Source organism: Harpegnathos saltator, unplaced genomic scaffold, assembly GCF_003227715.2.
Source record: "Harpegnathos saltator strain DR-91 unplaced genomic scaffold, Hsal_v8.6 scaffold37, whole genome shotgun sequence".
Taxonomy (NCBI): Eukaryota; Metazoa; Arthropoda; class Insecta; order Hymenoptera; family Formicidae; genus Harpegnathos; species Harpegnathos saltator.
In genome coordinates, this window is record NW_020230172.1 from 1,182,606 (window position 1) to 1,210,453 (window position 27,848).

General features: G+C 47.0%; 3 protein-coding genes across 7 annotated transcripts in view; 2 read left to right on the forward strand and 1 right to left on the reverse strand.

Annotated features, from left to right (window-relative positions):
* Positions 1–1,632: 1,632 nt before the first annotated feature.
* On the forward strand, positions 1,633–3,566 carry nero (deoxyhypusine hydroxylase nero). Of its 2 annotated transcripts, none has more exons than XM_011145116.3 (4): positions 1,633–1,715; positions 2,249–2,579; positions 2,696–3,016; positions 3,092–3,566. In XM_011145116.3, exons 2-4 carry the CDS (start codon positions 2,300–2,302, stop codon positions 3,403–3,405), a joined length of 915 nt encoding a protein of 304 aa, XP_011143418.1. In that variant the 5' UTR covers positions 1,633–1,715; positions 2,249–2,299; the 3' UTR covers positions 3,406–3,566. The 2 variants fall into 2 exon arrangements, with proteins under 2 accessions (XP_011143418.1, XP_011143417.1); XM_011145115.3 differs by having other exon boundaries at positions 1,678–2,065.
* A 1,644-nt stretch (positions 3,567–5,210) lies between these two features.
* LOC105185536 (uncharacterized) overlaps positions 5,211–27,848 on the forward strand; it is a 41,809-nt gene continuing 19,171 nt past the window's right edge. The window contains exons 1-12 of one of the 4 annotated variants that reach the window (XM_025300485.1): positions 5,211–5,875; positions 10,201–10,622; positions 11,042–11,329; positions 11,703–13,475; positions 19,790–19,954; positions 20,770–20,955; positions 21,498–21,674; positions 21,900–22,065; positions 22,781–22,892; positions 23,007–23,127; positions 27,519–27,570; positions 27,659–27,846. In XM_025300485.1, the coding sequence (XP_025156270.1) occupies positions 10,392–10,622; positions 11,042–11,329; positions 11,703–13,475; positions 19,790–19,954; positions 20,770–20,955; positions 21,498–21,674; positions 21,900–22,065; positions 22,781–22,892; positions 23,007–23,127; positions 27,519–27,570; positions 27,659–27,846 (3,459 nt within the window). In that variant the 5' untranslated portion in view covers positions 5,211–5,875; positions 10,201–10,391. Of the gene's footprint in view, positions 5,876–10,200; positions 10,623–10,860; positions 11,330–11,702; positions 13,476–19,789; positions 19,955–20,769; positions 20,956–21,497; positions 21,675–21,899; positions 22,066–22,780; positions 22,893–23,006; positions 23,128–27,518; positions 27,571–27,658; positions 27,847–27,848 lie in introns of those variants that run through there. The other 3 variants (XM_025300486.1, XM_019842509.2, XM_025300487.1) reach the window with 3 other exon arrangements.
* LOC105185530 (carbohydrate sulfotransferase 13) overlaps positions 13,469–27,848 on the reverse strand; it is a 44,578-nt gene continuing 30,198 nt past the window's right edge. The window contains exons 3-7 of the mRNA XM_025300490.1: positions 16,156–16,448; positions 15,954–16,102; positions 15,522–15,853; positions 15,251–15,450; positions 13,469–15,075 (exon numbers count right to left, since the gene is read on the reverse strand). Of these exons, the coding sequence (XP_025156275.1) occupies positions 14,845–15,075; positions 15,251–15,450; positions 15,522–15,853; positions 15,954–16,102; positions 16,156–16,448 (1,205 nt within the window). The 3' untranslated portion in view covers positions 13,469–14,844. The remainder of the gene's footprint in view (positions 15,076–15,250; positions 15,451–15,521; positions 15,854–15,953; positions 16,103–16,155; positions 16,449–27,848) is intronic.

A 27,848-nucleotide genomic window follows, 5' to 3' on the forward strand; every position in this document is an offset into this window, starting at 1 on the left:
ACGCTAATACTAATGCATTGCTCGCGCGAACGCAAGGCAAAAAGGTTAGGTCATATAGACTGCACCATAGTGCAGCTGGGCTACACTTTCCGTGTTATCTGTACCAAAGCATATTTTGCTACGCAGACATCATATTTGCTTATCAGACTTACATAGGCATCTTCCTTATATTAGTATCTAGGTCAGTACAGAGCCCGATTTTGCATTTAGGTTCTTGAAAATTTGTAATAAATGGAAATATAGGTTCGTGTTGCACCGCAGGATGCACTTTCATTCAAAATTTTTATTCGATTTTTATTTAGACCTTTTTTCCAAAAAAGCGCTTTGTACGAGCATGCGGACGTTTCTCCTGATTACAAATATCATACATATAAGTTGATTCTCTTCGTATTTTGTTCATAATTTGCAATATAATTTTGCCTAGTTCGCGGATCTCCGCGAGAAGTCTCTAGTATAGCTCCTGTAACCCTTAAATCGCTGTCATATAGACTACGTTTACACAGCCCAAAGTTTACGCCAAAGTTATAACATCGATATTATAACTACTGATGTTAGATGCCGTGTAAACGCTCCTTTACGACGAAGTTATTACATTGGCTGCGTTCAGTAGAATAAAATGATCAGTGAGCGCTTAGTGATTATTGTCTGTGATTGGAGCATTCTTTTAGATTCTTTATAGATCCAGAAGTATTTACCAATCAGGAGCGAGAATCACTAAGCGCTCGCTGATCACTTTGTTCTGCTGAACGCAGCCATTGGGTGCATTCAGTACTACAACCGCTCACTGAGCGCTAAATGAGCTCTTGCATCTGATTGGTATATATTTTTAAATCTAACTTCGACGTAACTTCAGTAAAGAAGACGTGTAAACGGACGCAGTGTAAATATGACGTATGTTGTGAAAATTGTAATACGGGTCCGAGATCAAGCAAATGATTTGGTGGTGTTAAATTCAACAAATGTTGTAATATAATTTGTTTCTGACGCTTTCGCCGTTTATCAAAATATTTCGTACATATAATATATATTGCATCGTCATATTTTCTACTATTTTCAAATATATAGCAACAAATGAGCGTACGCTTTCCATATTTTCCATGATTAATTTTTTCCAAAATTGATAACCTAAAATTTTAATTTCATTTTTAGTTAAATATTATATTTTATTATATAAATTTTACTATATAAATATATACGTATTTTATAATTTTCAAATTCATAATATAACCTAAAAGTTCACTTTATTTGTTGACTTATTTACATACTATTCTTTTTATATTCTAATTCTTTTATATTCAGATTACAATCACAATCATTTAATTTTTCGTCCTTTTATATTGGTACTAATGGAAATCCTTGACTCACTCGAAAGTTGTTAAGTTATTTCAAATAGATAAGCGTAAATGTGTAAACGCAACTCACCTTAAGTAGGAGTTATAATATTAGTGTTATTAAGTCGAAGTTAGAAGCCGTGTAAACGTAGTCATATTGAAGAATCGAGATAGTGGTACAACTCAACAACAAATGCGACATATTAATAAGAAGTGGAGGCATCAACAAGGTGGAGATTTACTAGTTCAGGCTTTACCTCATAAGATGGCACTAAAATTTCGATGCGTACATAGTGCTCTTATAGAACTTAGCATTCTATATGAATCCTCTTTCCTCTATGCACTGTTCATTAAATTTGACGTGTCGTGTCGATGTCACACGTGGTAATTTTCTCAAACACTTCTTCATTAAATGAGAATCTTTTGTTCGTCACCGTGGCGATTGGGTGTGGTTCCTGCAACTACGCATATTTTTGATCTTAGGGACTGCGTACGCGTTGCCCTGTTTCTCTTTTATGTCCCAAATCCTTGTGATTAGCGTAGAAGGAGTGTAATAACTCTGCTCAGAGCCATATATTGAATGAATGAATTAATTCATTAAATGAGTGTTGGGATAAGTAATTTTCCTGCTACGTGATTGATATATTGTTAGAGGATTTATCACGTTATACCCACTTTACACATGACGTTAGGACCAAAAATCACCTGATTAAAAGTTTCAGTCGAATCGATAGGTTATTTATCAAATTATTTACTCAATGTTTTTCGTCCATATACTGATATTAACTAATGCTAACTTTCTCTCTCTCTCTCTCTCTCTTTCTCTCTTTCTCTCTCTCTCTCTCTCTCTCTCTCTCTTTCTCTCTCTCTCTCTCCTTCACTCTACTTCAGTAATATATATTATTTATTTATTTCAGGTTTTCTTGATAGAACAAGGCAGATAGTAATAAACTCATTTTCTACTGACAATGGCGCCAGCAAGTGAGGATGATATTTTAACCATAGGCAGTGTTCTGAATGATTCTGCTAAACCTCTCACAGAACGATTCCAAGCTTTGTTCGCATTGAAAGATATTGGTGGTGCAACAGCCATAAATCAGATTCATGCTTGTTTCAAAGATCAGTCTGCATTGTTGAAGCATGAGTTGGCTTATTGTTTGGGTCAGATGCAAGATGCTGCAGCCATTAGTATCTTAACCAGTGTCCTGGAGGATTTGTCGCAAGAGCCAATAGTACGTCACGAAGCAGGTATGTGTTTATATAAATTTGTTAGTAACTTATTTGTTAATAACTTTCTAGTTATTTGCTAAAACAATTAATATACAGACAAATGATGGGAATGAAGAATATTCACCTTTTTTCAGGAGAGGCATTGGGTGCTATTGGTGAGCCTACTGTGATTCCACTACTAGAAAAATACAGCAAAGATCCTATACCTGAAGTAGCAGAGACCTGTGAGTTGGCATTAAGCCGATTTAGGTGGTTGGAGTCCAACAGTAATACAGAGGACTCACAGAAGAACTCATACTGGACTGTTGATCCTGCACCACCTGCCGAAATAACAGATGTGGATGTCCTGAGGGAGATCCTGTTGGACCAAAGTGAATCGCTGTTCAATAGATATAGGGCAATGTTCTCGTTGAGAAATCTGGGTACCACAGAGAGCATTCTCATCCTCACTGAAGGTAGTTTAGAGATGTCAGAGGTGCAACTATTGTGCGAATATCTATCAATTCAATTAATTTTGTTTCTTGACGAAGGTTTGAAAGTGGGCAGCGCCTTGTTCAAGCACGAAGTGGCCTTCGTATTGGGGCAACTTCAGCGGAAGGCGTCTGTGCCGGGACTGCAAGCGTCGTTGGAGGACACGGACGAGAACGAGATGGTCAGGCACGAGTGCGCGGAGGCCTTGGGCTCTATCGCCACTCCCGAGTGCTACGAGATATTGAACAAATACCTGAACGATAGCAACAGAGTTGTCCGCGAGAGCTGCGTGATTGCCTTGGACATGTGCGAGTATGAGAATGATATGGAATTACAATACACGAACATGTTCGCCAAGCTTTCTTGCACGTAAAGCTCTCTTCAGCGTAACGTTCGTCTTCGGCATGCGCTTGTCTCCGCTGAAAAAGAAGAAAAATGCAGATCACTCTTTCAGCACCCATGTACAAGTTTCCACACGTCCAACCGGAAACGTTCCAGTGAAACATTGAATAACGAATCGATATATTCCGCATACTTGAAAAAGTCTCTGTCTCTTTCTTCTCCTCGCTTCACCTCCCGTCTGCGGTCCCGTTTGCGATCGACCATCAATTTTGTAATTCCCGATCCCTCTCTTCTCCCTGTAAGGATTCATGATTTCAGCGATCATAGATCACACGATTCAGCGGCGTTGATCCCTTCCGCACGAGTCTCGGTATTAGCGCCTCTAAACGAATTTTTCGACTTTCAACGAACTCGGCATATTCGACGTGTGATTTATTAAATCTTTGTTACTACGTTGTAAATTATATGTACGTATTTTTATAAGAAACTATAAATTACGACTCTAATGACTTCAACGATACAGCCATCCTACGGAAGGGGTAGGTAGCCGTATATTAATAATCGCCATGCGACTGATTAACTCGCGACGAATCGCGGTGGATGGGAGTGTGCATTTCGTCGTCATCACGTGAGACATTTCTTTTCCGAGGAAACGGTAAAACTGCTGAGATCGGATCGCGCGGCCGATGTATGCGGGCAACACACCGCGCTAATAGCGAATGAGCTGCGATAAGGCCCGCGACGCGAACGAGGCATATTCCCGCTGAGATCGATCGATCAACCGTGGTTCCCCCTCTTACCTCCGCGACCCAACGTTGTTCGCCGTGGACTTGATTCAATCCGATTCAAATTTCCCCTCTAATCACGCGCCCCCGCGAGTACGAGCGCCGGCTATACCCGCGGTGGCGGTTGGCTTTCGAAGTCGGCATTCGCGGTTTCATGAATATCGCGTGTTACCGCGCGCGCTCGTTGGCATACATTCGTAGCTTCTCACGGAGACAAACCCCCCTCTGCGTCTCGCCTTTCGATCAAAATCAGGATTTTTGTCCATCACCGTCGAGTCGAGAGAACCCGAAGAAATTGGACACGTCAAAAGGCGCAAAAAGATTCACCTGAAGGGGAATAATTCAACTCTAATAATAAGGAAACAATTCATTGAAATTGGTCATTGTATTCTAGAAATAATTGATTTCTACAATTCGTTTTTAAGATCATTCAACTTGAAAAGTGTGAGACGTGTTGAGAGAAAAATATATGCCTGCAAAGTAGCACTTGCGTTCGACTTGGAAAATGTTCCTCTTGTTCTAATAAATCAAATGATAAGGCAGTTGCAAGTAAATCACGCAGTTATTTGTTCATCATTATCAGCAAAAGGGACGTTTCTTCAGATTGCTTCGCAGCTCTGCTCATTCGAGCGCCAAGGTCATCTTGTCTCCTCCTTCAACGCATTTTGCAAGAATTCTGAGCGTGCATCTTGCATCTTCCGAACAGAATAGAAGAATTGCCTCTCTTCTCGGGTCATTCATATTCGTCACACCGTGCGCTTTGTAAAAGAGAGCTCATCGCGAGAGCAGAAATGCCGTTCCCGGCTCGGCAAGAGGCTTGACTCGGCTTGAATAATGTAGCGCTTAATCAGTACTTAATCAGTTCCTAAAGGGGAGAGAGATTGACGTCCTGTAAATATTGGATAAACGGGCACAGTTTACCTTCGGCGGACCTTCGGCGTCACGGCTGTACACGCGCGAGGCTATAAACTCTTCGGATGAGACCTTCGGTTATTACTACCTGAACGTAGAATAGACCTGCGAGGTCCTCTCGCGCAGGAGGACGCGCGGCCGATCTCTTGAAATCGCTTCTCGCGGTTCCTGGGATCGGGAAAGTTGCTTTCGAAAAGCGATTCGCGTTGCTCAAGAAGTAGCGAGTCCGTTCGAGTCTGTTCATCAAATCGCGAGAGCGAAATATCTCACATCGCGGCTCTCCGATCTCCCTGCTTCTTTTTCTTATCGATTCTTAGCGATTAGAGCGGCCATTAACGCGACCGGAAACGATCGCGAGATCGGCGTCGGCGAAAATATTCGTCTCCTCTCATTTTCGTTGTTTCTCCGTTTTTTCTTTTTTTTTTTGCCTGTTCGAAGAGTCTCACCTCGGGAGGGACGGTGCCGCTGTATTCCTCGAGTTTGCTCTGTCAAGGTGCTCGCGGGCCTACGCTCGCTCTAAAGTATAAGACGATTCTCGCCCGAGGAGGGGAGGGGGACGTACGGGGTGGTCGATATTAACTGCGAAGCACCTTTCGCGGAGAAGGCGGGTGGCGCGAACACTCCAGTCACATGCCGTTCGCGGTCGAGTGCGCTCGTCGTCGTCGGGACCCGCGTCCTTCCGCGTCCTTTCGCGGTAAGTTGCCGTCCGCCGCAAAGTATCAATCGCTCATCATGCGACGGAAAACATCCGGGCTCTGCTGAGCGCCAGACGTTTCGCTCGCGCGTCGCCGCGGCTTTCGCACAGTAAGCTCTCTATCTCGGAATATTAATTGTTTCGCCATGCATACACAACTCACGACAGGGAAAACTAAGGAAGAGAGATAGAAACGTGCTGCGTTTGCGGCGAAAATCTCGCGAGAGTCGAGCGATCTCGCGGGGGAAACTCGCGGCCGCGAAGAGTCGCGCGTGTGCAAATCCGAAATTTCTCGACCGGAGGATGCCTCCTTTCCTTGTACTCGACACGCGCGTGCGGTGACGTTGGCTGGAATTTTAATGCCAGATATTGACCTCCGCTGTATGGCCGTGTTAATTGACACGTTGAATGTCGCGACGGTCACCGGCGACCGGCACTGATAGCACCCCCGCGCGCAACACGCACGTTCACACGGGGAAAAATTCCCGTCGGCTCGTGCAAGGCAATGCGAACGGATAGGAATTCGAGGACGCGCGGTGTCTTCGTGGCCGACAAGATTCCCGTTTGTATGCTCGATTTAGAGAAATTTGCTTGAGAAAACGGAGAGAGCGGAGCGACTGAGATCGAAATCCTCCTGGCCGGTCGCGAGACGAGCCGGTCGTTCTTCCCGACGTAGAAACGTCCCGTAGGACTCCGACAAGGTTACGATTTCCTTTTATGAACGTATGTGTTAACCCTTTAACGCCCGAGTTTTTTATAAGTGTTTTAAGAATAAAATTTGAGTTTTTTCGAACTGAGACTATAAGTAGTGATAACCATAAAAAATATCAGAATTTTATATCTACGAAAAACTACCTTTCCAAGCAGAAACTATCCCCAGAAGCGAAAAATACGCCTGATCGATTAAATTTTTTTTTTAGTTTTAATAATTTCATATCATACCTAATGGTTGGAAAAATTCCTCGAAACATAAAACTCATATTCAGAACGTGATTTTTATTTACCTGAAATGGAATTGCATAAAGCATCGAGAGATGCAGAGGGGAATTTTACAGGTTTTGCAAATTATTTTTGTCCTGCTTTGTTTCCCTTTAGAGCTGCACAATTGACAACGTTTTTTATTGTTTTCCTTAACAGGCATGTGCTTGTTGTAATACTTCCTGATGTCTTCGGTCATCTTCAGTTTCTTATTGTCAAAGTGGACTGGCCGCCCCATGTTATCACTAAAACTGAGTTAAAAACAGACTAAACCGAATCTACATACAATCTATATGAAACATTTTTTAGAAGAAAAATTTATCTTTACAGTGGTGCAAAGAAAACAAAAATATCTCCTTTTTTGACTAAGTTATGGATTCTTAAATGCGTTTCTGTAACTATAATTGCAGTAAAAACTATAATTATCAGTAGGCGTTAAAGGGTTAAGATGAAGGCACAGAAAAGAGGTGAAAACAGAGAGAGAGAGAGAGAGAGAGAGAAAGAGAGAGAAGCGCGAAGGTCGAAGATTCTTCAAGCATTGACCGTGGTTGACATTAGAGAGCTTCGGCCCAGGCGCCATTTTCAAACCCCAGCGTATTCTTTTAACCGATTGTAATTACATTTGTCATCCGGAGCAAAACTCGCGGAGAAGAAGACAAAGCGCGAGTCGAGACTCGCGCTTCACTCCTGCGAGGCGACTCGTGCATTCGGCCGTCAATGTGTCAAGTTCGCGAGACCCGATCGATCCTCCTCGTTCATCACTCATAACAGCTGACTATCCTGATCATCGTTCATGAAATTTCACACATTAATGAAGCGCGAGACGTGTCGTCATCTTGGTCCACATACGAGTCCTGTGCGAGTTCTCTACGAAGGATCATCCCTGCGACTTCGACGGTGCGCGGCGTCTGCTCAAGGAACATACGTACGTTTCGCCGGCAGGTTATGCAATTGCGTTTCGTGCGCGCTACTTTTACGCGGGCTTTGTGCGAAAGATCCGGCGATAATGAACCCACGACTTCGCTAAGCGCTGTCGCCGTCTTGAGAAATCGCGGCGCGTCGCGCTTTTTCAACGCGGTAGCTCGCTCGAGCGCTCGGCGCTTTCCCGGCGATCGGGCCGTTCGATTTTCGCGCGAAGCAGGCTTGCGAAGTAACGGGTGTTGCTTAGGTCGCTTACACCTCTTTGCAAGTCACTCTCCTCTCCGTAACAAGCCAATAATGCCGTTACTCGTTTTTTCATTAACTGCGATAACATATTTGCATGTTTTACGTGATAACGGTAACGAATACATCGTCACTTGTTGTCTCGTACATGCGCGACGTGCATTCACACGAATCGACAGCGAGTCGTAAGGAAAGGTATCCGCGATAACGGCAACGAGTGCACAAACGGTAATTTTTCTCCTAATGAGTAACGGCAAAGAGTTACATATTCCAACAAGTAATATTAATCAATCAGTTTCAAACAGCAACTTCTCCCGTCTTCGTAGCGCTTTTGTTACCATCGCTTTTTCTCTCGCTGATACATCTGCATTTTGCGGTCAATGGCGGCGAACGCAATCGTCACTTCTTGCCGCTCTACACGTGTGGAAGGGCGATAGCGAACTGTAAAAAAAGAATCTTTGAAGAGTTGTAGCAGCAGTTGTAGCGATTCGTCATTTCTATTCGTCTTTTTAAAGCGACTAACATTAACGACTATCGAGCGACGAGCTGCTTTTCCAAAGCACCATCCCTAGTAGCACATATTGTTGGGCCAATATTGGCTACAACTGGGGCCCCTAATATTGGCCAATGTAACCCCAATGTAAGTCAATATTGGTACAACAATACTATGCAATATCGGTGATATATTGTAATTTGATATCTAACCAATATTGGTTCTATATTGAGATACATTGGGCCAATGTAGCCCCAATATAAGTCAATATTGGTATAACAATGCTATGCAATATTCGCGATATATTATAATTTAATGTCTAAGCAATATTGGCTGTATATTGGGATACATTGGGCCAATGTAACCTCAATTTATGTCACCGTAGCCAATGTAACACCAATGTAACGCCAATGAAGTGTGCTACTAGGGATTTTGCTCGCAAGGCATATTACGATTTTCACGGCTGGCCCAGCCTCCCCTTCACCTGGCGAGGGGACATCGAACATGCATCGCGTCCGTCCGGTAATCCTTGCGCGCGGCAGGACTGGAGCTGTCGGCCTCGACGGCTGTCTCCTTTCGTAATCCGTCGATCGCATTGCAGTCGTCGCTGACGTGCCGGAAGCAAAACATACGTCAATCATCCAGCGGTGTACATATCTCCGTCGGGAGAAGTCGTAGACCCCGCTCGCGCTCGCGAAGCTACGGGCGGTTGTGACGTGGACGTGGACGCGTAAGGCGGAAAAGCGCGCGCGACTTCCATCGAATATACTTATACCGGGATGCAATATTCAAGCGCGGCTCGCGATTAGACACGAGTCATGTAACTCGTGCCTCCGCCGCCTCGTGGCTTCTCGCTCTTGACGTCACAGGGTGATCCGATATGCCCGCAGTGGCGACTCGTGTGTGTGTGTGAGTGTGTGTGTTTGTGTGTGCACAAAGGAAGCGTAGCTTCACCAGCGACACGTTCAGTTCGATCTGCATTCGCTGCTTGAATTAACGGCTTACGCTCGGGGCCGATTCCACCTTTCGTTTCGTGCGCTCGAATCGTCGTCGTCGTCGTCGGAAGTCCGCGAAATTACGCTTTCCGCCGATTCTTCCATGCTGGCTAAACGATTCCGGCATTACGTGTCGATCCTTGCAGTCGGAGTGTTTCCATGTTGGCATGCCCGGTCTTTGCAATTCTAGTTAGTTAATATTGTAGAAGAAATCGATTCGACTTCGTCTCTCGCCCGTATCGCGCTGTTATTATCCTTATTAACGCAGCGCCCTGGCCGCTCTCGAGCTTCTTCGTCTGAAGCGGCTTCCGGAACTCGCGGGCGACGCTGCGTCCTTCGGGGCGTCTTGGACGTGCGGGCTCGCGAGTGGAGTTCCTTTTTTTATTATCACTGACCACCGACATATGCAAGCGTCCTTCGCCATTTTTCATAAACTTCGGATGTTGCTAAATATAAGACGCGTGTTTTTTCATATGCACTTTTTCGCAAGTATGAAGCTTGAAACAACCCCTCGATAGAATCGATTGCCAAAGCAATCCTCCCGAGCCGGGAAGCACACGAGGAAACGTTCGAACAATTTCCCGACGAAAGTTTCGTGACATTCAGCCTTCTTCAACATCGCATTAAAATTTTTCACAAGTTGAGAATTTGTTGAAACAAGTTGAGAGAGTTGAAGAATGATCCTTTTCTTCATTTTAAGATATCGAATTAATTTTTTCCCCGCCTACCCTCACCTCGTGAACACTTTTCCTGCCAGCGTGGTGACCGCGATATCTAGCAACCGGCCTTTTGCCGAAACTTACAGTTACAGTTTCGGGCTCCCAGCGAAGGGCTGAAGGCTCGCCGACACCTACATCGTCTTTTTTTGTGCGATCGTCAGCTCAGCACGCGCGCCAGCAGTCCACGCCATTGATGAGCGAGCAGCAGCCGAGACGGCGATCGCGGCGGATCATGAAGGACAACCGGTGGTTCCCGAAGGACGAGAAGTAGGGGGACATGTCCCGCTGCTTGTCGTCATCTATGACAGGATCGACAGACACGGGGCCGCTGCAGCCCCAGGAAGATCCGGCGCCGCTGCCAGCCCAACCGTCGACCTTCGAGCGACCGGGGTCGGAGGACAGTTCGTTGGCTCGGCGGGGACGTCGTCGGCATCAGCCGCGACGTAAAATGACGTCCGCACCGGCGTCTGGGCAGACGATACAGCTGACTCCGCTCTGGGAACATGTGGTACGCCGCTGATCTTGCTCGACTCTTGCGAGCGTCTCTTCACCTTTGTGCAGCACCCGAGAACCCTTCGCTTCCTAGTTGTTCAGTCTCCAACGAACGAGCTTACTCGCGAGATTGTCACGTTGATCGCCATACTGATTTTATGCGGGAGCCCCACCGGGTCCCACCAAGTTCTCCGTGCGTTTCGTGCTTTGATGCTTCATTCTTCTCCTCGATTTATACTCTTCTAAATTCTTAGCGGAGCAACGTCTAATCAAATAAACAACACCGCAAATGGGTCCCTGTGGGAACTCACGCCCAGATATGATGCTCAACGTGTCTGCGGGGTGTTGCAAACGAGAAAAGCCCAAGTGTGAAATCCTCAAGTTCAGATCTGAAAGGACAAATTCTGAGACGCGTCCGACGTCCGTCTGGTCCAGGTGCGCACACGTAGGTTTCCATCCGAGGTCGACACGCAGGCCACCTTCGTCGAGATCTCCGAGAGACTTCGGGATCCGGAATGGGAGGTACGCCAGCACGCCCTGCGGGTGCTGATGGACGTGCTGCCGACTCTCAATACCGATGTCGTCGACAAGGTCATGCAACCAGTGGTGCCGGAGCTGATAAATAACTTGGGACACCCAGCGCCGGCGGTTCGTAAGGGCGCTTTGGATACGCTGAGGGTGTACCTCGTCCACAGCCCCAGCAGGGACAGCATGGTGAAAAATGTAAACGTCCGTAGCGCGTTCTCAGAGATTCTCCCTCGCTTGCTGAGAAAATATGTAGTTTTGCGTCTCTTCTCTAAAATACCAAACGGGTGAACGTTGCGATCGGCAGCATGACGCTACAGCTTTCTACTCGGTCAGATCAAACAACAATTAATTCCACTAACAAGGACAACAAAGCGAATGGATGTTGGCCCTCCTTCTTATTCCGATTGAATAATTAACCGCATCTGAAAAATCGAGGTTCATTTATTTGCGGTATCTGCCGTTCGTCAAGCGTGTCTTTTGCGATTAATTCAACGATTAATTAATTTTTTGTTCGGTACCTGAAGATGAACGCGGCATTCAGCATCCCGGTTAATCCCGTTTCCCGCAGATCCTGCACGACGGCCTAAACCGACCGGACGCCCACAATCCGTTCCAAACGAACGTGACGACGGGCGTGATCCTGAGCGCGCCTCTGTTGCTCTTCCCATCTTCGGACAGCCCGGCGCCGACGAGCCAAGTTCTCAAGGACGCCACGGTCGCCTTCGCGTCGCGCTTGGTGCAAGTGCCGCACCAGGAGGCTGTGCTCAAGTCGCTCATGAAGATCCGCGACGCGGTCGGCGAGGAGGAGTTCAACGGCTACTTGGTCGACTACGACGACAATATGAAGAAGAACATCGAGCTCTTGTCCAAGATCTACAACATCAGGCCGGGTAAGAGGAAGCAACGGCGGCAACACGCGACGGACATCATGAAGGCCGACAAGGAGCGCGCGAATCTCGACAAATCTCACTGGGATAGCGACAGCGACACCTCCGGCATCGCCGAGGAGGAGGACGAGACCCCGAATGGCGCCGCGCCACCGGGTAGGGTCGTCTTGGAGACGGAAATCAAGTTCAACGAGGAGACCGCCATCACGATGACGATCTTGGAGGAGAAGGACGACGAGGACGATAGCGAAGAAGATGGAAGCGGCCGCAAAAACGTCGAGGGCGAGGCCGCCGCCGCTGCCGCCGCCGCCGCTGCGACTGCGGAGGACGTCTCCGCGGACCCGTCCTCGGAGGACAAGCGGAAGACGCCCAGGCGGGTGCACTTCGGCGGCGAGATCGTGAAGCTGAGAACCCCCGACAGCGACGAGACCGAGTCGCTCGAGATCGCCACACCGAAGACGCGAATTCCACTCCCCGTGTCGCCGGCCACGAAGATGCCGGAGAGGGTCCGACGGCGGCCATGGTCGCAGCCGTGCAGTCCTCACGCGGAGAAGCGGAGCTCGAAGCGGGCTTCCAGGTCGGCCTCCAGCAGCCCCAAGAGAGAGACGTATACGCACAACGCGCAGCTCAGCCCGAAGAAGAGCATCCTCGCGCGGACCAACAGCTCCGGGCCCATCATCGTCGTCGAGCCCGCGATCGAGGAGACGAAGAACGCCAGGAGTCCTGTGAAGGAGCGGAGAAACGGGGAGAGCACGGTCCCAGAAGCCGAGGGTCTTCGGGAGATCGGCGAGACGTTCATCAAGGATCAGGTCGCTCCTCAAGTGATCTCTTCATCGCCGAGGCAGGGCGAGAGGAGTCGCGCCAGGATCGCCAACGACGAAGCGTTTCGACCTGCGATAGCAGGAGACCCTTCGAAGGCGTCTTCAGCGGGCGAGCGGATCGAAGAGGCTGGCGATCGCGCGAACGTGGTCGACTTGAACGAGCACGACGTGGTTGAAGCTTCCTCGAAACAGGAAAAAGATCGCGCACCGACGGAGACGTCGAGTCCATCACAGAGGTCGCACAAGGGGAACAGAGAGAATCCCCAGGTGGGTGACGGCGTTTTCGGTTTGGAAGAGCGGAAAGCGGGGAGCGACTTCTTCGACGAGGTCAAGAGCAACGTCCACGACTTTGCGTTCGGCTCGCCGGTGCACGAGTGCGACGCGCGGTTCGACCGGTTGGTCGGTGGTGACTTCGTCGACGAGCAGGTCGCTGGGCTGATCACGGAGGTCCACGCGGCCCTGGAAGGCGACGGCGAGCGGAAAGGACGCGGCCAGCGTGACAGGAAGAACCTGCCTGAGACGAACGGAAGTGTTACCTGCAGCAGCAGTGAAGGCGAGGGTAAGCCGCAGGAGCCCAACTGGGAGGAACTGGGCCTGGTCGGTCAAGAGGTCTTGGACGACCTGCACAACAAGGTGAGGACGTTGAAAAGCAAGTTGGTCCAAGTTGGAGAAAGTTGAACCAACATAAAAATGTTGGAACCGCGCGCGGAGTTTCGTCGAAATAATTAAAAGGACAGTTTGTCGTGCGCAACCCTGTTTGAATCCCCACACTTCCACATTCTGAATTTTTATCCGACTACTACGAATATCAAATTCGGTTCTGTCGCTGTTTCTTTGAAATTTATGCGGATCTTAGAAGAATCCACAGAGAAGAGCCCTCGCCAATTTTCATGGGCTTTGAATATATTTCAAAGCGATAAAATAAGAGATACACGTTTTTCTTCGCTTGCTTGTACATTCAGGGCTTGGAGCAATATCCTTCGAAGGAGTCCCGGTAAAATGGGCGTGTATTTTCGAAATCGTGGGATGCATGAAGAAACGAATATTTTATGGAAAAGTTTTATTTTCGGTACTCTCTTTACAACTGTTTAGATTTTTCAAAATAAGTCTCCTTATAGCCGTGCAACGACACACCTAAAGCACGATGAGCGACATCCCCGAGTGTTTTCTTGTCAGACAAGTCTTCCTCGAATTGACGTCTCGCGGAGTTACTTACGTTGCCTTCGCGCACGATCAGCGATCTTATCTAGAAGCTAGCCGCTTAATCCAACTCACGGAACGGTTTAGCGCGTCAGCGGTTTATCCGGCTGACGCTAATTCGATGTATCGCCAAGCTGGGGAAAATCGAGATACGACACGACTAGGTCGCCGAAGAGGCGGCGCCGGTGTTTCTGTATCAAGCACGTCGTCCATAGGAATTCGTGCGAACACAATTCGGGACTATTTCTGGTGCACGCCAGGGTAATGTCCCGTTTCTCGGTGGATACCCCTTCACCTCCTTTCGCCCCTCAATGTGACGATTAATGCTTTACGTTTGGAGACCCTTGACTTTAAGACAAACCGGTCCCTCCGATACATTACGGTGAGAAGTAGGTCGATCGATTTTCGTCGACAAAAGTTCGTCGCGTGACGTAACGCGATTTAAGCTCCATCAATTATCAGGATTACGTGTACGCGTGTTTGTGTGTACGGGCCTTAACATATATTTCTTTTTTTCCTCTTTGCTCTTTCTCTTTCTTTCGTTTTTTCGCTTTTTCCCCTCTTTTATCTCAAACGCAAAGCACCCATTTCTGCGCAGTGTTTCTCATCTGTCGTTCATCTGCGTTCTCGATTCGGTGTCGCGTTGAGTTGTGTCGGGAAATTGTGCGGCACGAATCGCCATGACGAAGAGAGAGAGAGAGAGAGAGAGAGAGAGGAGAAAAGAGAGAAAGAACGAATCCTGCTGAGCGATGTCGTCGTCGTCGTCGTTAATCGTCGTTTCACGGCTCGATCGGTTCTCCGATTAATAGACAGACGTGGCGTACTCGTAATAGACATCGGCCGAGTAATTGAAAAGCTCAAAGTCCAGCCTCAGCTTCTCGTGCAACCTCCGCACCATTGTCTTAGTCAGCTGACTGAAGTAGACTCGGGACGCGTTCGCCTGGCTGTTACTGTGCCTCCATCTGGGCCTGATCTTGTCCTGCAAGCCCAACTTGTTGATCGCATACACCTGATCTCGCCACAGCGTTTCCACCTGCGAGAAGTTCATTTTCCTTTGAGTCTAAACCCTCTTTCGAAGACAAATAACGAAGCTCGAGCAGCTTTCGAGTCGGCTTCGAGGACGTTTCGCTCGCTTCAAGCGGGAACCAAGATCCGAAAGGTTCCAAGACTCGAGTTCCCGAGGGAATCGCGCAATTTTCGATACTGACCTTCGCGATGATGTCGTATCTGACGAGGCACGGCGTGCAATAGAGATAATACGGCATCCAGTGGTCGTCGCCGTAACCGCCGAGATCGGTGTCGATGATGTAGTTGACGAACTCACGGAAGGTCGGCTCCACGCCGGCCGGCGGCGGTGCGCCTTCGCGCCGGATCACCTGGTCCGCTCGCGGCTGGACGAAATCCTTACCTGGAACAATCGGTCGCATTGTCGCTGGCGAGATGGTCGCAGCGGCTGGTCGATGCTTCCTCGTGACTCACCGCGATACTTGCTCACGATCTTGGCCCCGTACTTGCGGTAGAAGTGCAGCGTCCCGTGCTCCCGCCCAGCTACGGAGTTCTCCAGCTTGTCGCGATAGGCGCTCAACAGCCTCTCGAACGGGTGCCGCACGACCAGCAGCTTCCAGCTGGCCTTCAGCACCTGAGCGGCTTCGGGGTAATCGAGTTCCGGTATCACTCTCCTGGCGACGGTCGATAGCTGCTCTTTTCCGTTATTTAGCGTCTCCTCGGGTACATTCATTAATAAACAGAGATTATAGAGCCAGGTCGTGGTGCCGGCTTTGTACACCGGGCAGTACGATATGTTGTGTGCTCTGCGCAGGGGAATCGTCAGTCTTATCTATAAGAGACCTCGGCCGGGCTGCGATCTCATCGCTGGCTGGCCGCCGTCTAAAAAGGCTTTTCTCCACGTACCTGTCCATGTAGAAGACCATGTACTGAGGCGCAGGCGGATGCTTGAACGGCGAGTCCTCCGCGAGTTTCCGGTAGAATCCCAAGTTGTACTTCTTGCACACTCTGTCCACGTTCAACGACCGCCGGGTGTTGTCCGCCTCGGCTTCGATCTGCAAGGAATCGTCGTCGAGAAATCGCCCATGCCTTGTCGTTGTCAGCTCACCATCAGCCTACGCGCATCGTTGTCGACTGGAAGAGGCTTGCTTTCATCTCCGATCACGAAGAGAGACAGTCTCAGAGTCAAGAGCACGGCTCCCAAGCAGATGACCAGCTGCAGTACCCGGAGGATCGCGCGTTTCCGTGGCCGCGTCATGCTCCTAGGAGTGTTTCCTTTTGCTCGCAATTCAATCGACGCTGGAATTTTCTGAGGCCTCGTGGAACACAAGTGGACTGTCTTCACCTTGCCACCGAGCCATCGACCGACCGGTTCCCCGCTTTCTCGTGACAGTGGTGGATCTAGAACATCGTCAGCCCCGAGCAATCGAATCGTCGATCGATTGTGAACGCACGTTTTTGACAATCGGGTCTGGTTTGTTGTTCGCAACAAGCTAAAGGGAGAAACTCTCTCAGACTGATCGTCGGTTGAGGAATGAAGATTCCAGCATCAGTCGGATCTATTCAGTCAATCGCTCGTAGCGATTACAGTAAACATCAACCAACAGTATGATTGCATTAATATTATTTTATTACGTTAATATTAATATAATTATAATGTTGATTTAACGCTCCCTTCAGCTGGTGTCCACCTGGTGAGAATAGCCTCAATCGAGTTTCAACGCAGCTGAGTGTTCATAGGCGACTGTTTCTGGGATTTATCTTCCGTGTATTCGCGCCACGTATCACCTCTTGTTTCTTAAATTCGTCTCTAGCTGTCGTCTAGCTTTTAACGTCAGCTGTGACGTTCGAAGGACGATAGAGGCGCGATCTTCCCGTCCGCGATGGCATTTAAATTAATTAATCCTGCAAAGGACGACGAATGTTGAGATATCATTTGAAGCGGTGTTAACGAGACAGTTGGCAGCGAGCGAATCGATGCAACGTAGCCGACGACTGAGTCCACTCCTGGACTCCGAGTGGGGAACGTCACGGCCGAGGAGGCCCAGATCCTCTCCGCATGTTAATTCCGTTAGCTCAGCTGTTCAAACCGTTCGCTCCATCGTTCGATGAAGTTTCACGAGCGGAGCGGCCGCCGAGTGCTGGCTTCTTGATTTGAGTGAATTTTCATGGAAGTTATCGCACCGGCCGACGAGTCGATTTTCGACGACCTGCTGTAGATTGATCGATCGAATCGAATAGAAGCGTGTCGTTCATCGTGTCGCGCTTTGTTGCTTCACGATGGTGAACGTTCGCTCCGATGTATGTACGTGTTCACCAGCGGCGTTAATTTCGAATATTAATTCCAGTATCTCTGGTACCATCTGGCCACCCGAGCGTCCTTCAGCCATCACCCGGGGAATTGCCAAATTACCTCGCTTATCGAGTTACTCGAGTAACCCAATCATTTCTCGTTATTTCCTCTCGTGTATTCTTCGGGTCTCTCTGTGCGCAAGAATACTAAGGCGAGGTCAGCAAAAAGTAGACAAAATAAAACATAAATGTAAGGCTCTGGGATCGATTAATAATAATCAATCTGATAAGAGCCATATGTCGGCCTCTTGGTGCGAAATAAGGTTTCATAGGGGAAAGAGGAGATCGTTGTGAGTGCTGATATGAAAAATATTGTAATATCTTCATACCCCGTACTCGGGTTCGTGAACAACACTCGCGAGGGTTTTGCCACCCAGATATTGTAGCCGATATAAAAATACCGTTGTGTGTATCGACGGCACCAGCACGTACGTACGTACGGCCTGCAACTGCAACGATCACCGGGTGCGCCGTATGTTCATTCAGTGTAACTTCAAGGTTACCGCACCTAGACCTTTTTATGATTGCACGTGCGACCCCGCCGACGCGTCCGCGAGGAGCCCGTGAAAATAAATACGCCGCGATCGATTTTCGCAAAACGTTCGCCGCAATCTCTGTTGGTAGGAATATATATATACATACACACACACACACATATATATATGTGTTATATATATATATTTCGCGTTCGACTCCTTCCGTAGCGTTGTATTTACACTGCATGATTGATCTATGATGCCACCTGCAGTTTCCGCCGCACCTGCGGCACCGTCGCGCGACTTCCTCCAGTACTTCTTTGCCTCGCATTCTTCCTCAAATGCGCGAAATCGATCTCCCTCGTGGCGAATATCTAAGTCATTATTTGCCGTCTATGAGTTTACGAATTGATAACAGAATTGAGACGAATTTTTTTCCCTCCCAAGAGAATTTATTTGGTTTCTTAATTTAAGTTGATTGAAGTCGTTTAACCATTTTTTTTTTTCTTTTTCGTGAGCGGTCGCCGATACTTCGCCTTCGGTCAGAGTGAATGAGGACGCGATATTCTTCGAGAGATCTTAATATATTATTCCATATATTAAGATATTTAGCGGTCGCCGATACTTCGCCTTCGGCCAGAGCGAATAAGAACGCGATATTCTTCGAGAGATCTTAATATTATTATTCCACATAATAAGATATTTAACAAACCAACCTCTCTTGACGCTAATTTACGCGAAGCTCCTCGTGCTTTGTCAAATTGTTACGTCGCTTTTTCAAATGGCCGGAATAAAAGCAGTTTTATGCGCTCTTGCCGTGCGACGCGTGCGGACCGGAGCGACTGCGGTGATATCACGCCCGCGTATGAATATTCCCGCGTTAGAAAAACGCCAGGAGATTTCCCTCACGCGGATCGTTATGCGACCGGGTGTGCGTGGGAGCTCGGGAAAGGCGGGAAAGGGGGGAGGGAAGAGGGAAACGTACGGCCAACACGATGGCAAGTCGCAAGAAAATAATTAGGCACGTGTTGCGTGCCACGTCGGTCCAGGTAGGCGTCATTCTCGTGTATATGCAAATCAGCCGGCAATTGTACCGCCATTTACCTACCGGCTCGAGCGCAATTTTCAAACTGTTCTCCGCGATTCATCGTAGTGCAAGCGGCGTCGGACGCACCGTCGCTGGCCGTTTCAAGTCCGCGGCAAGTACATTTATTCGCCGCGAACCTGGCGGACCGAGGACGCGTAGAGAGAGAGAGAGAGAGAGAGGGCATTGCGAAGAAAGGAGGTGTATCCTGAAGGACGACTGTCCAGGGTGCATTCTCGGAGGGCCGAAAAGTCAGAGACGCGACGGCGATGGGAACACACACGGCGAGAATATGGATGCCGCCGGTGCATTGCGTTCGGTCCCTCGCTGCAGCGATCGATAACGCAGTCGACTCGTGAATTTCCAGCGACATTGTCCCCTCCTGATCCCTTTGCCGAGTCCCCATTATTATCTAATAATAATATCAGTTGAGAGGGCTCGAGGGGTCGCTTCCCCTAACTAAACTTCTCTTGCGGCCCTTGCGAGGAGGGTTCCTCGAGTAAGCCCTGCCAACGAAATTAAGAGAAATGGATCGTCCGAGGATTAGGATTTTCTGGAAAATCTCAGGGGTACGAAACATGCGTGTAAAATATTATTTTGTGACGTCCGCCGAACGGAGCGCGGAGAAAGTCGGAGGTCCGCAGCAGAGTCGAGACGGAAGTCTCGCGATTCCGAATGAGTCACGGTGGCGACTTTGCGAGATGCGGCTCGTTCTTATCACACGCGTAATTACCGGCAGGTCCGCCGATAGTCACGCGAATAAGAACGCGCGGACGGCGCATCGCTCTAATTCCGCAATCCCTTATCATCAAGCGTTGTCACTTTTGCAGGACGACTGGCGAGCGCGCGTGAGAGCCTTAGAGAGAGTCGCGTCGGCCCTGCGGACGTCCTCGGCCCTGATCGCGATAGAGTCGCGATTAGGATCGCTCTTGCATGCGGTGCTCGGCGGCGAAAGGAGCTGCCGGGTGGCCGCCGCCGGTTTAGCGGTGGCGAAGGTAAGCTCATAACTCGTAGCCCCAGAGATCGTCGTAAATGCGCCGAAATCTCGGCCATTTTATCGCGAGGATAACGCCGTGCCCCCGACACTGTTCATTACGTAATAATGCTTTACGCGACGAGCGTGTGTGTGAGCGCGTGTCTCTAAGCTTCTTGAAGTCTCATTCGGGATCAGGAGAAATTCACTCGGAGCGCCAGTGAAACTGTCGCAACTCTCTCAGAGTCTCGAAAGTGAGTGATTTCACTTGATGAAACTTAAGCTCACATTCTGAACTCTCTTTTATCGTTAAAAGTGACTGTAAAAGTAAGCTTCCTGATGCTTCCTGATTGGTTGTAAGCCACTTTTGGAGTCACTTTTAGTGATAAAAGAGAATCCAGAATATGGACCTTAGAAAGCACCGCAGACATGTGCGCGAAAAGTGCCTGTTAATTTGAACACATTGCTTGCTTCGCGTCGGTAAACAAAATGAGATATAAAAGTCTCCCTGCAACTCGCGCTCGGGAAAGAACTTTACCAAGCGGTGCTTCCGGATAGAACTTGCGCGCCATCGATATCCGCGTTTTCCGCGAACACTTATCGAGTTAAGAGTTCGAAGTGAGTAGTAGCAAGGGCACCTATAACGGGTTTCCGTTCCAAGTTGCGCAGGAGAGAGGCACTTTTAATCGCTGAGCGAAAGTGTACCTTGTTATTTTTTCCGTAATGCCAAAGGCTCACGGCGTATTGCGTAGCTGAGCCAGCTGTTGCTCGAGCTGCAGGTGCTACAGCCCGCGCCTCCTACGCGTATTCTCAATCGAACTGCCTCGCATTCCTCAGGTAGTTGTGGCTGATGTCTCGGAGGACGCGCTCAGGAGGAAACTGCCGCAATTAGCATGGGGACTCGCCAGACAAGGTGGTCCGGCCGCGGCGCAGCTCGCTAGGATCGCGATGCTCAGGCTCAAGCCCGGTCTGCTCCTGGAGCAGCTGCTGCAGCCGCACTGCCTGTGCGCCAGGAACGCCAAGGTGACGCCGAGGATCTCGGAGAAGATATTATACTTTTTTGAACACACACGAGAATTCTTTTCTCCCAGTTTTAGCATTTTTTATTTCTAAATTTAATTTAAAAATTAATTTCTAAATTAATTTTATTGCTAAATTATTTATAAATAAAAAAATGCTAAAGCTGGAAGAAAATTCGAAAGAAATTCTAAAATAAATTTTCTACCAATCTTTTGCGATTTTTCCTCGGTGATTGGTTGATGTTCTATCGCTAAATTTAATTTCCTGCCGATTTTCCGTGCAAATTTAATTTTTATGGTGAATTAGAAACTCTACTTCTAATGATAGATTTTAGTTTCTGGAAGAATAGCAACATGAAACAAGAGGAAAGAATCAAGGAATAGTTATTGAGGCAAAATGTCGATGTTTCTCAGAGTTTGTAAGAATAATAACTTTTTGTTGATGAAAATTTCTGAAAAAATAACGAAAAACGCGAGCGAGGCACACACATGAAGTTACACTAGTCGCGCAGGCTATTCATGTCAAGTTTGGTCATTTCTTCGTAGACACGGGAGAACGCGCTGCAGCTGCTGATCTTCTCGCTGGTGACGTTTCCGAGCACAGAGTTCAAGCTAGAAACCGTGGCCAACCGCGTGGCGACGATGGTCGCGGATCGTCGACGCAGAGTGCGCCAAGCCGCTCTCGACACCTTGGCCGTTTTGGCGCAAATCTACGACCCCGAGGTGCGTCGCTCGAGACAGGCGAAAACTTGCGAAACCTGGTGAAATCTTTGACATTGTTCCGAAAGGAGGAAAGAAATTACCAAGATTGCCGGATGAAAAAGAATCAGATTCACTTCACATTTCAGTTTACCTCATCAGCAAGAGGAGCAACTTGATGCTAATCAGGTTGCGTCTTTTCCTGATGAAGTGTTACGTTATTCTGAACCGTTGATATTGTCCTCGCAGGAGGTCCTGGCGGCGGGCAAACGAGCAGGCGACGGAAGCCCTGACGCCGAGGCAATGTTGGCCGCGATCAGAGCTCGGCTGGCCAGGAAGTCGCTGCCGCTGGTGTCGGCCGACGGCCTCGTGGTGTACGGTTTGCAAATTTCACCGACTGTTCAGATTGCTACTGGTAATAACAACCGGGAATAAGCGAGCAAAGCATAACGCACTCGCGGTAGAATCTCGTCGCGATCGGAAAAGGCAGCTCCTCCTCTCGGGAGCGTCGTGGCGGAAATCCTCCCTCCGTCGGTGCTCGTTCCTTACAAACGGAGAGAACTTCGCCGTGAAAGATTGATCAATTCAAATGTCTGAACGAGACCTTCATGATCCGTCGAGGTCCAGTTCTCTCGCGTGTTCGCGCCACCTGCGCAGTGCAAAGTCAGAAGTAGAAGTATTCGCAGATATCCGCAGGCCCTCATTTTCTACATTCGGAGGCAACCTCGTATCCGGCCGCGGTATCGCGTGACGTTTCGGAGTAAACGGCGAAATTTGATGTTACAGTTACTTGCACATGTATCATACCGCCTGTTCTCTTTGACTACATATGCGTTGCCTCTACCTCTTCCTTGTCCGAAATGTCGCATCCGTAGAAAATATGCATCGTCTCGAAGGAAAAAAAGCGAAATTTGAAATCAAATTTGCCGAAAGATTACATTTGCCCGGAAATCGTGTCATTTTCGGAACTTGAAGATTTTCATTCTTTAGAGTACATCACACCTGTCTCGCTTTCGTTTTACGGGTGCCGCGAACTGTGCAGCCAAAGAGAAGAGAATTCTGACTCGAATTTCTACGGAGATTCGTGAGATTCTGTAAGATTCTTCACGAGAGAATTTCAATCTGTGCAGGTCCCGATGTCGATTGGATCGTGGCAGGAAGCGGCTCGGTTTCGCCAGGCACTGGTCGCACCAGAGGTCAAATCATCGCCACGTCCAGGTCGGCGCAGGGAAGAGCGTCCAGGTAGGGCTCGGATCGCCTTTCGCGAAAATTTGCAATCTCCGCAAATCTTTTGGAAAAATGTCCGATTTTCTCGTCACGATGTATTCAATTAACGTGTCGCACGGATTGTTTCAGGAACGTCAACAACCGCGAAAGCCCGTGGACAGAGAGACCTAATCTCGTCGCGCTCGGCGTCGGCTTGCAGTCCAAGAACGAACAACCGCTGGCTTGGCAGATATTGCGTTCGCAGAGTAACGTAAGGCCGATTTTTCACTCTTTCATCATTATCGCCAAGATACACTTGTTGTAGCTTCCTTCAATTTCTGCCATGTTCTTTGAGTACGTTTAGTACAGAAGTCTAGGATCTATCGGTAGAGTTGATCTCGCTTAGAAACACAATTCGTAAATCGACAAGCTCGACGACCCGTGAGACAGCGAACGTGTGTTTCGGCTGGAGAAAGAGAGCTGGAGACTTTTTTTATCAGTCTCTCCCAAAGCCTCCAAATTGCGCGGTCGATACGCGATCGTCGCGATAAGCGCGATTTTCTGCCGCGGCGAAATTCCATAATGCGAATGCATAAATGTTTAAGCGTCCCTTCGTGCGGTAAATGATATCTAGATTGATACGTTATTAATGACTCTCCGCCGACTGTAACGGACGGATTATTTTATATATACATGTGACGCGCTCTTCTCTCTCTCCCTTTCTCGATTTGTCATTAAATACGGCGTAAAAATTGCCGTATGTTGTCTTTTTCTTTGATGTTATTGTCGTTACTCATACGAGATACAAGTTTTGCAATGCAAATGCAGAAATACAGTGGCGTGCAAAACTTTTGAGCCACACAATTATTATTATATATTCATTTCATAATAAGCGCTAAAAACTTTACACGTATATATATATATATATAAACAAAATGTATTTATTTGTCCTACAATTATATAAACTTTACAAACTCTTAATAATTCTAAATACTTTATTTTTACACAATGTCTTATTACAAACAGTGCAAAAGTATTGCGCCAAAAAGTTTTCTTATACATAAGAAAAGTATATTATTGAAAAATAATAACAGAAAATGTTGTCAACGTTTTTTTAAACTTAATACTTTGTTGCCATGCCTTTAGAAGCAATCACTGCAGCACAACGGCGAGGCATTGATGCTATTAAATTAGAGATGCGATCTTGAGGTAAATTTTGCCATTGAGTTTGCAAATCTTGCCACAATTCAGCTTTATTGGAGTGTTTTTTATTTCCTGTACGTAGTTTGAGTTCTTGCCACAAATGCTCAATAGGATTCAAGTCCGACGATTGCGAGGGCCAGTCAAGAACTCGCAATTTTTTCGCGATGAAAAATTCTTTTATCAGTTTTGATGAATGTTTGGGATCGTTATCTTGTTGGAAAATCCAACCACGTGGCATGTTTCGAGTTACATATGACAGCATATGCTGTATCAATATATCTCGATACATTATAGTGTCCATAGTACCTGTGATCTCAACCAATGGACCAACTCTATTATAAGAAAATGATCCCTAAACCACCACATTACCTCCACCATGTTTTACGGTAAGAATTTGATATCTTGAGTTATATCTTGTGCCTGTTGGACGTCGTATATACTTTCTACCGTCACTTCCGAATAACTGAAACTTTGACTCGTCAGAGAAAAGTACTTTTCGCCAATCAACTTCAGTCAAATGTTCAAATTTCCTTGCAAAATCTAATCGAGCTTTCTTATTAGGACTATAAATAAGTTTCCGCCGTTTTCTATCAAAAATTAGGAATTTATTGTGAAAGAACGGTACATTACGTTTTATTCAAAGTATTGTCCATCACTAGCCACTACTTTTTCCCATCTTTCTGGCAGCATTCGGATACCACGTCGGAAGAACTCTTCATCTTTTGAGGCTATCCACGAATCGTGGCCTCAAAAGATATCCACGAACCCAATGTTTAGTATCTTCATATGATGTAAAGCGCTGCTTAGACAGGCCATGTGCCATCGACCGGAACAAGTGATAATCGGAAGGGGCAATGTCTGGTGAATACGGCGGGTGGGGTAGGACTTCCCAATTAAGTGTTTCCAAATAGGTTTTGACCGATTTTGCAACAGCGTGGCGGAGCGTTGTTATGTAGGAAAATAATTTTGTCGTGTCTGGAGTAGTAATGGGCGCGTTTTACCTTGAGTGCTCGGCTCAATCTCATTAATTGTGTTCGGTAGAGAGCTCCAGTAATGGTTTCGCTCGGTTTGAGCAACTCATAATACACGACACCAAGCTGATCCCACCAAATACACAGCATGAGTTTTTTCGACGTTGAAGCATGGCCAGGTGGTCCCCATGATTTTCTCTTCTTTGGGTTATCGTAGTGGATCCATTTCTCATCACCAATGACTATACGATGCAAAAAACCCTTTCTTTTATGCCTGGCAAGCAACATTTCACATGTGCAAAATCGGCGTTCAACGTCTCTCGGCTTCAGTTCATATGGAACCTAATTTCTTTGTTTTTGAATCATTCCCAACGACTTTAAACGATGTGAAATTGCTTGTTGAGTCACTTCTAATGTAAGTGCAAGTTCTTCTTGCGTTTGGCACGAATCTTCCTCCAATAATGCTTCCAATTCCGTGTCTTCGTACATTTTCGGCCTTTCATTATGTTCTTTGTCTTCCACGTCAAACTCACCGTTTTTAAACTTTTGAAACCACTCACGACAACTTCTCTCACTTGAAGCAGTCTCACCATATGCTTCTACAAGCAATCGATGCGCCTCAGCTGCAGATTTCTTCAAATTAAAGAAGTAAATCAAAAGTTCCCGCAAATGACGCTTATTCGGCACAAAACTTGACATTTTCGCACGAAAAAAATTATGTGATGCTGATACGGAGTCACTAATACTTCAAGGTTATGTTGTTACCAGATGTCCAAACTTACGATATTACGTTTTACATCTGACAATTTCAACATAACCTTCTGGTGGGGCCATCTTTTGTCAAACGGCGGAAACTTATTTGTACTTCTAATATTTTTTGTACTAATTAATGGTTTTTTTTTACATCAGCACGTCCTAAAAGTCTTACTTCCTTTAAACGTCGAGATATTGTACTTCGACTAATATCAGCAAGATTTTCTTCTCGTAGTTTTCGAGAAATATCCATGGCAGTTTTTCTAACATCTGCTATCGACTTTCTTTTAATCATTTTATCGACGTGCTTTGTAGTTTTGCGAGGTCTACCGTTTCGTGATTTATCAGCTAGAGAGTTCGTCAACTTATATTTAGCAATAATCCTATTTACAATATTTTTATCAATTAATAAGCAATTAGCAATTTCACGAGAAACCTTTCTTTGTTGAGAAAGATTAATCACGGCTTCGTGTAATTGAAGGCTTGTATGTTTCGGCATTGCGGTAGACAATAGACTGAACTTAATTAAAGCAAATATTTACGAAGGAGTTTCATAAGAAACGTAAACAAATCGGGCTCATAAAGTCACAACAAGAATATGGCTCAATACTTTTGAATACATGTAAATATTATATGACTAAATAATTAGAAACTATGTAATTTCAAAATTTTGTAACTGTACTATTATTTGTAAGAATGTTATGTCAACTATTTTATATAATTAATTTTTAGAGCAAATCAATATATTATCATGTATCTTAAAAAGACATTATGGCTCGAAACTTTTGCACGTCACTGTATCATACACTCGACAAAGTAGAAAGCGGAAACGTGATGGTGATATATTTTCTCTCTCTCTCTCTCTCTCTCTCTCTCTCTCTCTCTCTCTTTCTCTTTCATTTATTTTGCATATCTCCGTGACCCTTCATAATTATTCGTAAAGTGTGAATAGAGTAAGGAGCATTAAACACGGAAGGCATTACTCTGCGTGATTTTATGACATAACGTTTTCGCGATTTGCATTTTACCGCCGGAGTTAACAAGAATTCCATGTGGACGGCCGTTGAGTTTCGTAAGATCATCGGTATGCTTGAAGTGAAACGTAAAATGTTGCCAAGATCTCGTGCAATTTAGCATTTTGCAGCGATAAAATTACTGGAAGAAAGGTTTTCAGCATCTTTTTTCCTCAATGACTTTCGCAATAACTTTCTGCCGTGCCAACCAAAAAATACATTTCTCAGTCATTCTCGAAAGATAATTTTCCTCTTTGTCGCGAATCAGTTGCTTCATCAGAGCACGTAATAAACGACGACGCCTCGCGCAATCGCGAAAATCTCGCGTTTATCTTTCTCGGCTAATGGACGGGACGCTACGAGGCGACTGCCGAAAGGGCCAACAATATATCAAACGTCGGGTACGTTCTGAAGTTTATCGTAAATAAGTAAAGGTGTCGCGCGACCTTTCTTCCACTGACTGTTCACGCGGAGCTCGTCTGTTTCCGAATTGAACTCAGTGATAAGCTGCCATGTGAAATGCGACACGAGGTTATCCGCTTCAATTTTCCTCTCCCGACATTCCGCAACACGAGCGTTCGCGTTTCCGTCGAGAATCAAATCCCCCAGCGATTTGTACGCACGTCAAGTGTCACGGTATTTGTTGAGGAATATTAAAGGTTAGAGCAATCGTGCGCGATCGACGAGCGAGCTCGGCGAGTAAGTGTCTGTTTCTGTTGCAGGATGACAATGACAGTGAGATAACGGGATCGAACGGACGAAACGCAAATGCGGGTAAGTGTGATTTCTCTGCCCTCTCATTTCCTATTCAGCTCGACTCGTAATGGCGGCCTCGTAATGACGAATTTCGGCGTTTTTCCAGGATTGCCTTCGAACTTCGCTCTGAGATTCGGGGACCAACTGCGATCGTCATCCTACGCGTCGTCGTCGTCGTCGTCGCACGATCCCGTCGGGACGGACTCCAAGAATCCCAAGGAGATCCTCGACAACAATTTCGAGCAGAAAATCGCGCGGAGTCGCAAAGACCTTAATGAAATCGCTAAGGAAAAGGC